The following is a 13,669-nucleotide window of genomic DNA, read 5'->3' on the forward strand; positions in this document are numbered from 1 at the left end:
TGCCTACAAATATTTATTAGTTTTTTTTTCATCTCAGCTTAATTATATATGTGTGTGTGTATATATATATATATATATATATATATTTATCTCTGCTTAATTATATATATATATATATATATATATTTATCTCTGGATAGGCCGTTTTAATTCTATTGAACTCTAATAATAATAATAATTGGAGGAGTAATGTAATTCGGCTATTTTGGGTAGTGTTCAAAAGGTGGCGAAAAGTCGTGAGTTACTGTATGTTTTCGAAGATGAAGGGCTATTACGAATAGTGAAGGAAATCATAATTATAACTTACACCACAAAAACTGAAATGCGATTTGCTCCTTTCCTTTCCTTTCTTTCATGTTCGATGCAAAACCAGTGCATGTCATACGTTACTTAACTTATGACTGGAATGTTTTTCTCTTTTGCTAACTTCAGTTTCTCAGAGCAAAGTTTCTGTCAGTTTAATGAAAAATGGATATTTTTATCCCTTTATCGACTAGTCTAATCTACACAATGAATATTATCAACGTTTTTGCTTTAAAAAAGTATTGACAATATATGACAGAAAGATACTCTTCCTCCGTGTGTCGTAATTTTCTCTTATGTTTGCTTTACACATTGGAAAGCATATTACAGAATCCCTTCGATTAAGTCCTATTGATAGTTCTACATATAAAATTTAGATAAAGGCAGTGGTTTGAATCACAATTTTTACAGGCTTGTCGTATCCTTTGGAAATGGCAGCACTACTGCCAGAAACTGATAGCGAAGACGAACTTCCACCTTGTTGGGAGGAGCGAGCTACTTTGGATGGAAAAGTATACTATGCAAAGTGAGTCATGTATCTCGCGAATAAACATTCACAATTAATGCATAGCAAAATCGAAATAAGTAGGATTTTTTATACAAGTATTTTATCCAGCTTCACCAACAGCTTTAGCCTGATTGAAAAAAAAAATATATATATATATCATTAAACATATATAGCAATAATATTTATTAATCTTGAAGCGCTGTGTCTTTTCTCTTTTCGAGTTTCATAATTGTTCTTACTTCTTTGTTTTGCACCCCCCTTAGTTGTTAAATTGCTTGCTGCAATTATTCAGATGCATTCCTTAGGTTGCTATTATTTCAGAATATCCCTTCTCCTCCGTGGTTATGTCTAAAATAGCAGGAGCAGATCCAGGTTGAATAACTTGGGTCTATATATAATTTACTTCAATTTTTAACAAATAACAATGTTTATTTCAATTTTTTTTTTAATTTGTATTTTAATTAAAAATATGTTGCTTTAAAGATTTTTTTAATTGTTTTTATAAAGCAAATAACTCAAAAAGTAAAAATATTAAAAAACATGTTTATTGCCTCCTATATTTCATCGTTATTATTATTATCAGACCTCCATAGAGTCCATACAATACACTGTCACTTTAACAACATATAAAATTAAAAGTCAAAAGTCGTTTTAAAAACCAATAAAATTAAAAGGTTACATCCATATTGGTCAGATAGTTCATAGCTTCGGGTGTAGCACTTAAAAAGTCCAATTTGTCTCCTGAATATGCTCTGAGATAACACTGAGTCACAATATGGTTCACAGTTTGTCTCTGAGCTCCACAGTCACAATGCAGGGATGGTCATTTACCCCATGTAAAAAGCATGTCCGCACATACACCATGACCAGTTCGTATTCTATTAAGCTGAGTCCAGGATTTTCGTGGGAGGTGTGAGCAAGCATTAAAACTTTCTTGTAATTCTTTGAGAGAAAATTTTGTGATGTCATCTGTATGGCTCTCCCACTGTTCTTGCCACTTTTGCTTCAAGTCAAAGTTAGAATGTAGTAGTAGTTGGGCTAATTGTAGTGCTGGATGTCTTGATCTCAATCGTCGTACACTTAAGTCTGGGAGTCTAAATGTATTGGTAGGGCTGTGTTCTCCAAGATTTTCTTATACTCCTGTAAGAGAGCCTTAGTCCTGTGCAAATTCGGTAGAACAATGTTACTAAGAGCTGGAAGCCAGTGTGTGGGCGTTGATTTGATTGTGCCAGAAATCAGTCTCATTGTATTATTTAGTTGGCTATCAACAAGTTTAACATGTGTGCTATTTAGCCACACTGGTGAGCAATATTCGGCAACAGAGAAAACTAGACCAAGAGCAGTAATCTGCAGATTATCGGCTGTTGCTCCCCATGTCGTGCCTATTAGTTTTTGTATTATGTTGTTACAGGTTCTTAACTTAGCAGAAATGTTTGTTAGGTGTTGCTTGTAAGAGAGCGTGTGGTCCAGGGTCACGCTCAAGTACTTTGGAAATTTATTGTGTCGTAGTAAACATCCTTCAAAGAAGATATGTAAAGTGACATCTGCCATGTGATTATTAAGGTGAAAGCTTGATACTTCTGTTTTGTCTGGATTGAGCTGGAGCCTCCATTTTTTATAATATTCACCTATAGTTTTCAGATCTTTTGTAAGTGCGTCTTCAGCCTGACTTATGTTTTTGTGTCGAATGGCAATTACAGTGTCATCAGCATAACAGAACTTGCGTGAGATGGTAGCAGGCAAGTCATATGTGTATAGGTTATAAAGTAAGGGTGCCAATACTGACCCTTGTGGAAGACCATTATTAAGTTTTCGTTGTCAGGACATTTTATTTCCTAATATAACTTGAAAGAAACGTTCAGTGAGCATGGAGGAAATTAAGTGTGCAGTCTGTTTACATGGGACAATGCTAAGAAATTTGTATATAAGACCTTCACGCCATACTGTATCATAGGCTGCTGTTAGGTCCAAGAAGACAGCTGATGTTTTTTCTTGCTTCTGAAATCCAGCTTCTATGTATGAAGTTAAAGTGAGCACTTGATCACAGCAACCACGTTTTTCTCTAAAACCAGCTTGCTCAATCGGGACATGCTGCATAATTAGTATGGACAATTTGTTGTACAGAAGGTGCTCTAACATTTTATAGGTGCAACTCAATAAAGCAATAGGTCTGTAACTTTTTGCCTCCTGGAGTGGTTTTCCAGGTTTAAGAATAGCAACTATTTTTGACTTCTTAAACTGGCTAGGTAGTCGGCCAGTCAATAATATATCAGAAAAGAATTCACAGAGCCATTTTATAGTATTTGGCCTGCTATTAATCAGAAATTAAGGCTTGGAGGTCAGAATTAAGGGCAGTTGCAACTACTTGGGATTCGCTGAATTTCTCCATGGCATTTGTACAGTGATGGGTGATGTATGAGAGTAGATCTCCTGTTGATCGGCTTCAATGGAATCCGTACTGGTGGTCGCTTAATAGTTGGGCACCTTCAACGCAGAGTAGGAGTTGATGGTTTTCTCCATCACTTTAGATAGCACTGAAGTGAGTGAGATAGCGCGTTAGTTAGATGGCAGATTTCTCACCCTTTTTAGGAATGGGTTGAATGTGGGCCGGTTTCCAGGCTTTGGGATATATATATATATATACCAGTGGAGTAAGAGAGTGTGTGTACACACTCTTACTCCACTTTTTCTGTTGCACAGACTTTCAAGACAATTGGGGGAATGTCATCAGGGCCAGGAGACTTTTTTGTGTCTAATTTAGACAACAGCTTTATGATATCTTTTTGGCAAAAGAATACAGGGGGCATTGCATGTTGGACAGTTGGAATGACTGGAGGGCATTTGCTATTGTCAGTTATGTGTGCATTGGAGGCAAAGTGTGAAGCCAGGAGGTTAGCTTTTTCTGTGGGTGATGTTGCAATTGAGCCATCTGGGTATGATAGAGGTGAGAGTAGTGTTGGACAAAAATTACGACCAATTGCCTTGGCAAGAGACCAAAGGCATGGCTGCTATTTGGACAGGCTGCAAGCTTCCTGCTTTTTGCCCGTTCTAATTCTGTTTTAGAAGCATTGATAATTTTCTTGCATCTGTTTCGGGCTTCACTATAGGCATTAGGAGGATGGGGTTCTTGATTTGAGCCAGTTATGGTATACCTGATTTTTCATTTGTACCGCTTTGGCACATCTTTTGGAGAACCAGGGTTTAGTTAGGGGGACGACAGTTCAGAGTAGTGTGGGGAATGTATGTTTTCATGTCAGTGAAGATTACTTTGGTGACACGTTCGGTGTATATGTTTGGACTGAAAAACTGGAAACAATAATCCAACCATGGGAATGTAGCATAATAGTCTCAGAAACTGTCCCATTTGGCACTATTATAATGCCAAACTACTCTTGTGTGGGTGTGACTGTGTAAGTGTTGTTGCATGGGGGAGGAGATGAGCACTAGATTGTGGTCAGAATTACCCAGGGGACTCACTACATATTTGGAAGGATCATTAGTAAGGAAGAGATCTAGGATATTTAGGGAGTGGTTCGGGTTATCTGGTATTCTGGTCGGCTTTTGAACAATTTGTGTAAGGTCATTAGTGATGGCAAATGTTTCAGCATCTCTGCCTGCAGGATCTGTATAACTGGAAGAGGATAGCCAATTGGTTATTGATATTAAAATCACCCAAGAGGATGCAATTTTTAGGGAGAGGAAATGAAAGAGCTCAGAATGATTGGTGGTATTAGGAGAGCAATAGAGACAGCAGATGAATTTGACTGAGTGGGGGGGGGGGAGAGATAACTTTAGCCAAAGAAGGTCGAAGTTGGACGATTCTAGGTCAGGTGCTCTCTGGCAGGGTATGTCAGATCGGATATATGCCAGACGTCACCCTTGTGTCGAAAGGAGTTAAATAGTGTATAGTTAGGGAGGTTGAGGTGGATAGTGCTGGGGAAAGGAGATTTGAGTTTCTGTTCTGTTAAAAGAGTATGTGGGGTTTGGCTGACTGCAGATGGTAGTGGACACTATTAAGGTTGGAGTTGAGGCTACGAATGGCATTACTGGGGACCTGATATATTTGGCCAGTCTGTTCAACTCCTCTTACAAATCTACATCTGCTCTACTTCTCATAGTTCTTTCTGACTTTGCATCATCTGCAAACAACTACATATCACTATTCTAACCTTTCCCAGTATCATTAACATATAATTCATCATTTTTATCAGAGAAAATAAAATAGGAAAATCATAAAACATTTAAATTGGCAGTTGTCATATATGTGATGATCAAAATCCTTTTTTGGAATGCAGCATATAAGGCATTTTGTTAGGTATGTCATTTTTCAACCTGCAAGTTGTGAGTTTAAATTCCACTTGGATAGGATTTGTAACAGATTTTAGGTATGGGAGGAGTTTATTGCTTGGTGTGGTACTGCTCTCCTGCTTATTAGAAATCTGAAGTGATTTACAAATGTACCATGTTTCATATTTCTCCTCTAGAGAATTGTTGACTTTAGCTCACAAATGGTGGTAAATATACTTTTGGTTACTAATTATTTCTGTGTGGGATTACCATTTATATATTGGCAAACTCTGTTCAGTCCACTGCTGGGTGAATACCCCTCCATGCTTCTTCCATTTTTGCTGATTTAATGCATCTCTCTACCATAAATATCTATAACATCTTTTTATCTCATCATCCCATCTTGTTGATGGTCTACCTAGTTTCTGATAACCATTTCTTGGTGTCAATTCTGTTCTCTTTGTCCATTGTCAGAGACATTCTCATCACATGTCTTGCCCAGTTCCATTTGTTGCCTATTATTATTCAGACCTCCATGGAGTCCTGACAAACGGTGGTAAATATACTTTTGGTTACTAATTATTTCTGTGTGGGATTGCCATTTATATATCATCATCATCACAAACTCTGTTCAGTCCACTGTTGGGTGAATACCCCTCCATGCTTCTTCCATTTTTGCTGATCTTATGCATCTCTCTCTACCATAAATATCTATAACATCTTTTTATCTCATCATCCCATCTTGTTGATGGTCTACCTGGTTTCTGATAACCATTTCTTGGTGTCAATTCTGTTCTCTTTGTCCATTGTCAGAGATATTCTCATCACATGTCTTGCCCAGTTCCATTTGTTACCTTTTATTATTATTATTCAAGCCTCCATGGAGTCAAAAGACTTTCTCATCGTGGGAAGTCCTTTCTAAGAATCACAAGTCTATCAAGACTCATCGAGGGAGGTCCCTCCGAGGAAACACAAAGTCTATCATACCACTCCTTAAATGCATTGACCATTCTGGCTCTCACCACTCCATCAGCAATGCATTCTATGGTTCAACCACCCTCCATGCAAAGAAACCACTTCTCACCCTCTTTCTCAGTTTCCTTTCGTAACTTCCAGGGATGGCCCTTGTCATGACTTCTTCCTGCTGTTCAACCAAGCTAAGAACTTCCCAGTGTCAACCCTGTAACCACCTCTCAACAGTTTAAAAGTCTCAATCATATCATCTCTCCTCCTTCTATCCACCAAATTCTGCAGTCCACATTCCTTCAACCGATCCTCATAACTATCATTGTACAATCCTGAAGCCATCTTTGTTATCCGCCTTTTTACCCTTTCCACAGTTAATTTATCCCCTTCAAATCCTGGGGACCAGATCTAAGAATAATAGTCTAAGTGTGGTCTGATCAGAGTCTTATACAACGGAATGATAACCATTTTATCTCTGCAGGTCAGTGTCCTTCTCATTATTGCAGCAGTCCTCTGCATTACCTCCACTACCTTTGCAATATGTCCCCTAAATTTCGGGTTTCTATCAATCATCAAACCCAGATCTCTTGTCTCTCCTACTTCCTCCAGTTTAACTCCTCCCATAGAGTATGCAGCATCCCATTGATGTGTCCCAAACTTCAAAACCTTATATTTTGTTGCATTAAACTGATATCCCCATTCATTTGCCTATCTATCTAGCTTATTCAAATCCTCTTGCAGGGCTACCACATCTGCACTATTACTAATAACCCTTCCCAGCTTCGCATCATCTGCAAACAACCGAATATTCCCTTGCAATCCACTGACAATGTCATTGATATAAAGGTTAAACAATATAGGTCCCAGTACTGAGTGCTGTGGAACCCCACTTGTAACCTTCTGCCTCTTTGATATGGCTCCACCATACACAACTCTCTGATACCTATCGGACAGCCAATCCCGAATCCAGTTAACCAATCAGATATCTAGACCCATGTGCTGCAACTTGAATATCAGCTTATCATGTGGCACCCTGTGAAATGCCTTTGCTAAGTCTAGGAAAATGGCAGTATATGCCTTTCCCTCATCTAATGCTCTTGTAATTTTATCATAAAAGGCTAGCATATTGCTAAAACAAGCGCACCCCTTCACAAATCCGTGTTGACTCTCACTGATAACATTACCCTCATCATGGTCCCTCACTACTTTCTCCAAGATCTTACTAACTAATAAATAAATTTTGTGTGATGATACTGCGTTCCCTCTTTTTACAGGAGTTCACAGTACCATCTAGTCCCCCCCAAATTTTATCCGGGCTCTGGAACTGGCATAGGCTGACGAATCAGACCTATGGCTGGGTCAGTATTCCTGACTGTAATCCGTGTGTCCTCAGACCGGTTTGCCTGCTTGTGGGATGAAAAACACTAGATAAACTGGTGGAAAAAAACCCTGCTGTCCACGCCCAAGACCGGCTAACTTAGCTATGGCTGAGGAAGATCCTTAAGCTCCTCACGTCGTTGACGGGAATCGAACCTAGGACACTCCTTCCCCAGGCATATGGTTGCAAAGTGCAAAGCCACTAGGCTAACCGCACGGACATCTTACTAACTACTGATGACATACAAACTGGCCTATAATTAGACACTTCCAGTCTGCTATCCCCTTATGCAATGGCACTATCTTACCTTCCTTCCATTCCATGGCACCTTTTCCACAGCCAGACTTTCATTGAAAAGCCAGGTCAAGGGCACTGTCAGTTCCTTAGCACATTCTCTCAAAACTCGTGGTGAAATACCATCCAGTCCCACAGCTTTACTAACATCCAGAGTACTCAGTATGTGGAACACACTCTCCTCCTGCACCTCTAAACCTCGAACCTGCTCTATCCCTCTAGTATTCAAATTGACTCCTCCAGGACGAAATACTCCAATAAAGTGTTCATTGAACAATTCCACTATGTCCTCTGCATCAGTCACTCTATTCCCATTTTTATCCCACAATGTCATTCTTCCACAGTCATTTCTCCTCCTACTGGCCACATAACTAAAAAATTCCCTAGGATTTTCCTTGGATCTAAGGGCCAATCTTTTCTCATATTCCAGTTTTGCCTTCCTTACCACACTAGTCACTCTTCTGGCCTGTGTCTTATATTCTTACATGCATCTTCTTTTCACCTGTCTCCTTATATCTTTTCCATAGCCTCTTTTTTGCATGTAGCTCTTGTTGAATATTGTTTGTCCTCCACTTTACTCCAAATTGTGTCCTCTTCTTCACTCATGGAATACAGCTTACCATTGCTGCTAACAAATATTCCTTTACAATTTCCCAAGCACTAATGATATCCCGACCTTCCAATTCCTCCCTCCACGAAACTTCTCCAAGTTGACGTCTAAGACTATTATAATCACCTGCTTTATAATTCCACATACGTTCCTGTCTCTTTGATACTCCTGCATGTCTATTCATTTTCCAAGTCAAAACCATATGGTCACTCTCTCCAACTGGTGGGAGAGATATGTCATCTCAGTTATTATCAGCTCTTCTGATGCTATTACCAAATCCAAAACTGTTGAACCTCTTGTTCCCTCTGTTACATGTAGCCTAAGACATTTGTTCCTCAAGAATTCTAGAAATCCCATTCCCTTATTGCTACATGCATCTTCCTTTCCCCAATCTAGACTGCTGTAGTTAAAATCTCCCATAACAATCGTTCTTCTTGCACTTGCCACGCTCAACATCTCCTGGTCCCTACCCTCTATGCTCCTTGGTCTGTAGCAACATCCCACTAAATATCCTGTCTTGCCCACCTTCACCTCACACCATATGCTTTCAAAATCATTAGTGTCACAGCCTTGCAAAGCCTCCACTTTTAGAGGTCATAGGTCATCACTTATCATAAGCAGTACTCTACCACCATGCTTTCCCTTCCTATCCTGCCGAAAAATGCTGTACCCAGCAACTTCTATTTCTGTTGAAAGTTTATTTTTCACTTGGTTAGAGTATAATATATTTAGTTTAATCCTTTATCCAAGTGTGAACATATAGGTAGAGATGACCTGCTAATGCTTCTGCTTTGTACCTCAACTTGGGTCTGGCTCTCACTTGAAGAGACCTCAATAAAGGTCGAAACTAGTCTGGGTAGTGGCCCTTCCCTTAATGCATAACATTAGACATATCTGCAAGGAGATGTGTTTTGCATTATAGGAGATACTGAGACAGGAGTGTTGGTAGCTTGCTCCACCTTTGCAATGAGTTGCCCTGGTATTTCTGTTATTATATTATATCCTCTTCTGTCAACCACTTCTCTGTGATCCAGATAATCTTTGGCCAGGCTGATGCTATCAGTGCCACCAATTCCTCTCCCTTATTCTGAATACTCCTGGCATTGGTATAAAAATGCATAAAAATGCCATTGTTTCTGTACCCAGCATTATCCCCTCTAGATTCCACTGGGCTCAGCATTACCTGATGTCATCCCCCTTCTCCCAAGTACCCATTCCCACAGGAGATGGGTACATTCCCAAGTACTCATCCCCCTGCTACCATCCACACTGGAACACACCGACTCGTTCAGAACAGCAATCTCTCCAGATGCCTACGTCCTTCCTCATTCAAATGCAGGCAGTCTCTCGCATACAATTCCTCTCTGCTCTCAAACACACTCCAAGCATCCACATATTTGAATCTTCTCTTCTGACACATTCTCACTATTATGCCATTCAATATCACTGCTCTTCTGCTCAGCTCGACATTATCATACCTAGGCAACACATGCACACTATCTTTCCTCTCTGTGTCTTCTTTCATACAGCCTCAAGCAAGAATCTCATATCTCTCGCTGCCCTATTTACACCACCACTCAAGTCACTTGTTCCCACCATCACAATCATTTCATCCACCCTTTCACCTCTCCTAATTGCCAGAGCCACACTTTCTATCGTTCCTCCTGGCAAACACTCCTCACGCATCCTATCTTGAACACCACAGATCATTGAGTCCCCATACATTACACCTCTTACCACCATATTTTTCGATTGCTCATATGCATCCCACACTCTCTCTCTCTCTCTCTTGTAACAGTTTCTCTCTGTACTCCCCTAGTTACCTGCCTTCCTGACATCACTCTATCTCTAGTTCCTGTGCTCCCTTGCATTCCTCTCATTCCTTCTCTCCTGCCGTTTCCATTCTTTCCTCTTCTATCATTCCTATATCTGACACTCATTCTCTCTCTTCCACTTATCCTATTCTCATCTCTTCTATCATTCATATAATTCTCTCTCATTCCCTCTCTTATATTGTTCCTATTCTCTCTTCTTCTGCCATTCCCATAACTCTCTCTCAATCCGTCTCCTCTACTATTGTTCCTATTCTCTCCAATTACCAATTACCTCCAATTACCAATGCAGTGTCCATTACTTTTGTTTGCTTCCTTATTCAATCCAGTTTTTATTCTTTTATCTAATCATATTATTCCTGAAATAGTACTTTTCATGTTTTGTTTTGTTGTTTTGTCTCTAGCTGTTTTTTAGTCATGCTCCAGGTTTCACTACAGTAGGTCACTGTTGGGAGTACACACACTGATTGTAGATTTTTTTTTTTTTAGGCAGTTTGATAAATTGCTTTTAAATATATATCTATAATGGTTAAAAACTTTCTACTCTGTTGTTATTCTAGCTGAAATTTCATTATCTCTTTATGGTTGTTTGTAATCTTTGTCTTAGTTATGTCATAGTGGTAAAAGTATTGAAAAAATTGGTCAAAAAGAGAATTCAAGAATGGGTGGATAAAAATATGATACTGTATGAAGGGCAACATAGCTTTGTGAAGGATGACAATATTACTCGCGCCATTCGGATGCAAAAAGGCAAGCTGACAGAAATAATTGTCTTAGTTGGCACAAATGATTTGAGAGGTGAAAAGTATTCTATGAAGGAGGATGTAAAGGAATTGTTAGACGAGGCAAAACTGAAGAGTAAGAAGTTGAAAATTGTAAGTCTCCTACGCTATGATAGAGGTGAACTGAAGAGGAGGATGTTGCTAGCTAATGAATCTATACGTAGGTTATTATTTTTCCTTTTTTTTTTCTCTATTATTTTCTATTTATTTGTATATAATTCCTAATAAAATTTTGTTATAATTATCAACATGTTTGTTTTGTTTGTAATGAGTATTCCACTTTTATCTTTCACACCTATCATATAAAGATTACCTGTACCATCAAAAAGTTTTCTTTATATTGTTATGATTTCTATTGCTGTTCTTATAATTTTTGTATTGAATTGTCTTACATCCTTATCTTTTTTCTTATTGTTTTGCAAAGTTAAGTATATTCTATGTTTCTTACACTGTGTGCATCCCATTTCATGTTTCTTATATTTCAGCATTCTGTATTTTATTTTTTGTTTGGACACCTTTGTTCAAAAACTGTAATGTGAGGGAGTTTGTCCAGTGTGATGTGTGTGTGTGTGTGTGTGTGTGGGATGTATGCTTTCCCGAAAGAGGCTGGAGTTTGGATGGAAAATGATAGTAGTGGGAGAAAATGTGCAGAAAGTGTAAGCAAAGTGAGGAATTAAAGTATGTGTCAGGTCGTGAGGTTGTTGTGGTTGAAGAAAGTCAGAATGTGAGTGAAAATAGTGGCTTGATAGGGAATTGCGATGTTGTGCAAGATGACAGTGAGAGCGATGATCAAAGAGAGAGTGAAAGCGCCTATACAGAGAGAGAAAATGGTTTAAATGATGAAAAAAAATGAAGAATTATTTGTAAGGAGTGAGATCGCTAGGTTACGCGGCGTAATCACAGTGCGCAGCGGCAGTTGGAGCACCTGCAAAACTCTTTCCAGAGTGCCTCGGCTAACGGAAATAAACAAGTGTTTGAAAGGAAAAATAAGCGTAAGAGTGGGAGAGTTTCAGAAATGAAGGAAAGAGTGTTGTATGGTGACTCGCTATTAAGAGGTGTGATAGATGGGAGTTTAACTAAACTGTACTTACCGGGTGCGAAATTTAAGGATGTAAGTGAGAGTATTAGAGCGCAAAAACAGAGGGTGAAAGAATTGATAGTTGTGGTGGGTATGAATGAATTGAAAGGAGATAAATTTTTTATGAGAGAGGACTTGAAAGTATTGTTAAAAGTAGTAAAAGAAAAGAGTGACAGAGGAGTTTAGCAGGAGGGCCATAATTGCAAATGACTTTATGCACAGATTATACAGACAGTGTGGTGTGGAATTCGTGGACGTGTGGAATGAGTTTGATGGTCGAAAGGATTTATACAAGATAGATGGCCTGCATTGGTGTGCAGAGACTGGAAAAAATGTTGCTGAATGAAGTGAAAATGGATGTGCAGAACCAAGGAAACTAGAACTACCAAGGAGGGGAGTGGATGTGCAGACATCAGTGAGACAGTTGAGTGTAAGAATGTATATGATGTACCCGAGCTAATACTAAGGACAAGTAATCGGAATGGGATAGTTAGAATAATGCATCAAGATAGGGGTGGGACAAAGGGACCTCTGCATTTCATGTATACTAATTTCATGCATTTCATGTATAATGCCAGAAGTATTAGGAACAAGAAGGAAGAATTTTTCGCCTTGGTTGGCACTTCCAGACCACAGGTTATTGGCATTAGTGAAACATGGCTGATGGAAGATGATATAGTTAGTGGGATAGAATTTGTAGGTTATAGTGTGTTTAGGCGCGACAGAGAGAATAAAATGGGGGTGAGGAGTGTTTTGATGATAACTGATGAACTGCAGCCAAGGAGAATTGAAGTTGTATTGCAGGATAGTGAAAAGAACTCATTTGAGGGTATTTGGTGTGAGATTGAGACTGGCAGAACAAAATATACAGTTGGGTGCTGCTATAGACCAGGTGATGGAATAGATGGTGGAGATAGTATGCATAAAAAATTGATGAAATGAGTTGAAGGAGGGTAATTATTATGGGGGATTTCAACTATGGTAACATTGATTGGAAGGAGGAGAGGACACATGTGAGGAAGGAAATGGATTTTATTCAATTATTAAGGGATAACTATCTGAGACAGCATGTAATTGAAAATACTAGGGGTTTGAGAGTGCTTGACGTAGTAATAGCATCTGAGAATTTGACTGTAATGAATGTGACCATGTTGCCACCTATTGGTAAGAGTGATCATAAGGTCTTGACCTGGGAGGTGGCTAAAGGTGTGGAATTTTCGATTAAGACAGGGTATATGTGGAATTACCGGGCTGGTAAGTATGACAAGCTTAGGAGATTGCTTGGTTCAGTGCCATGGCATGTACAACTGCAAGGGCTAGAAGTTGATAGTGCATGGGAGACGGTTATGAAGTGTTTGCATGAAGCAATGGCTGACTGTATACCTAGGGTCCGATTAGTAAAACAAGTAGGGGTTAAATGGATGAATAACACTATTAAGCTTCAGCTGCAAAAAAAGAAACAACTGTAGAAGGAATTTAAGGAGAAAGGTGATCTGCAGGCACACGAATGGTATAAAGCGCAGGCCAGAAGGGTAACGAGTGTGGTAAAAAAAAAAAAGCAAAAGCGAATTATGAAAGGAAATTTGCTACACAAGCTAGAGAGAATCCCAAACAGTTCTTTCAATATGCTG

At 39.1% G+C, this 13,669-nt stretch overlaps 1 protein-coding gene across 1 annotated transcript in view; it reads left to right on the plus strand.

Moving 5' to 3' along the window:
* The first annotated feature begins 276 nt into the window (after positions 1 to 276).
* Positions 277 to 13,669, plus strand: part of Wwox (WW domain-containing oxidoreductase) — a 170,531-nt gene continuing 157,138 nt past the window's right edge. Inside the window, exon 1 of the mRNA XM_090407946.1 lies at positions 277 to 829. Coding sequence (XP_090264072.1) covers positions 735 to 829 — 95 coding nt within the window. The 5' untranslated portion in view covers positions 277 to 734. The remainder of the gene's footprint in view (positions 830 to 13,669) is intronic.

This window comes from Typopeltis vanoorti, chromosome 18 (assembly GCF_054136105.1).
Source record: "Typopeltis vanoorti isolate ZY-2024b chromosome 18, IOZ_Tvanoo_1.0, whole genome shotgun sequence".
Taxonomy (NCBI): Eukaryota; Metazoa; Arthropoda; class Arachnida; order Uropygi; family Thelyphonidae; genus Typopeltis; species Typopeltis vanoorti.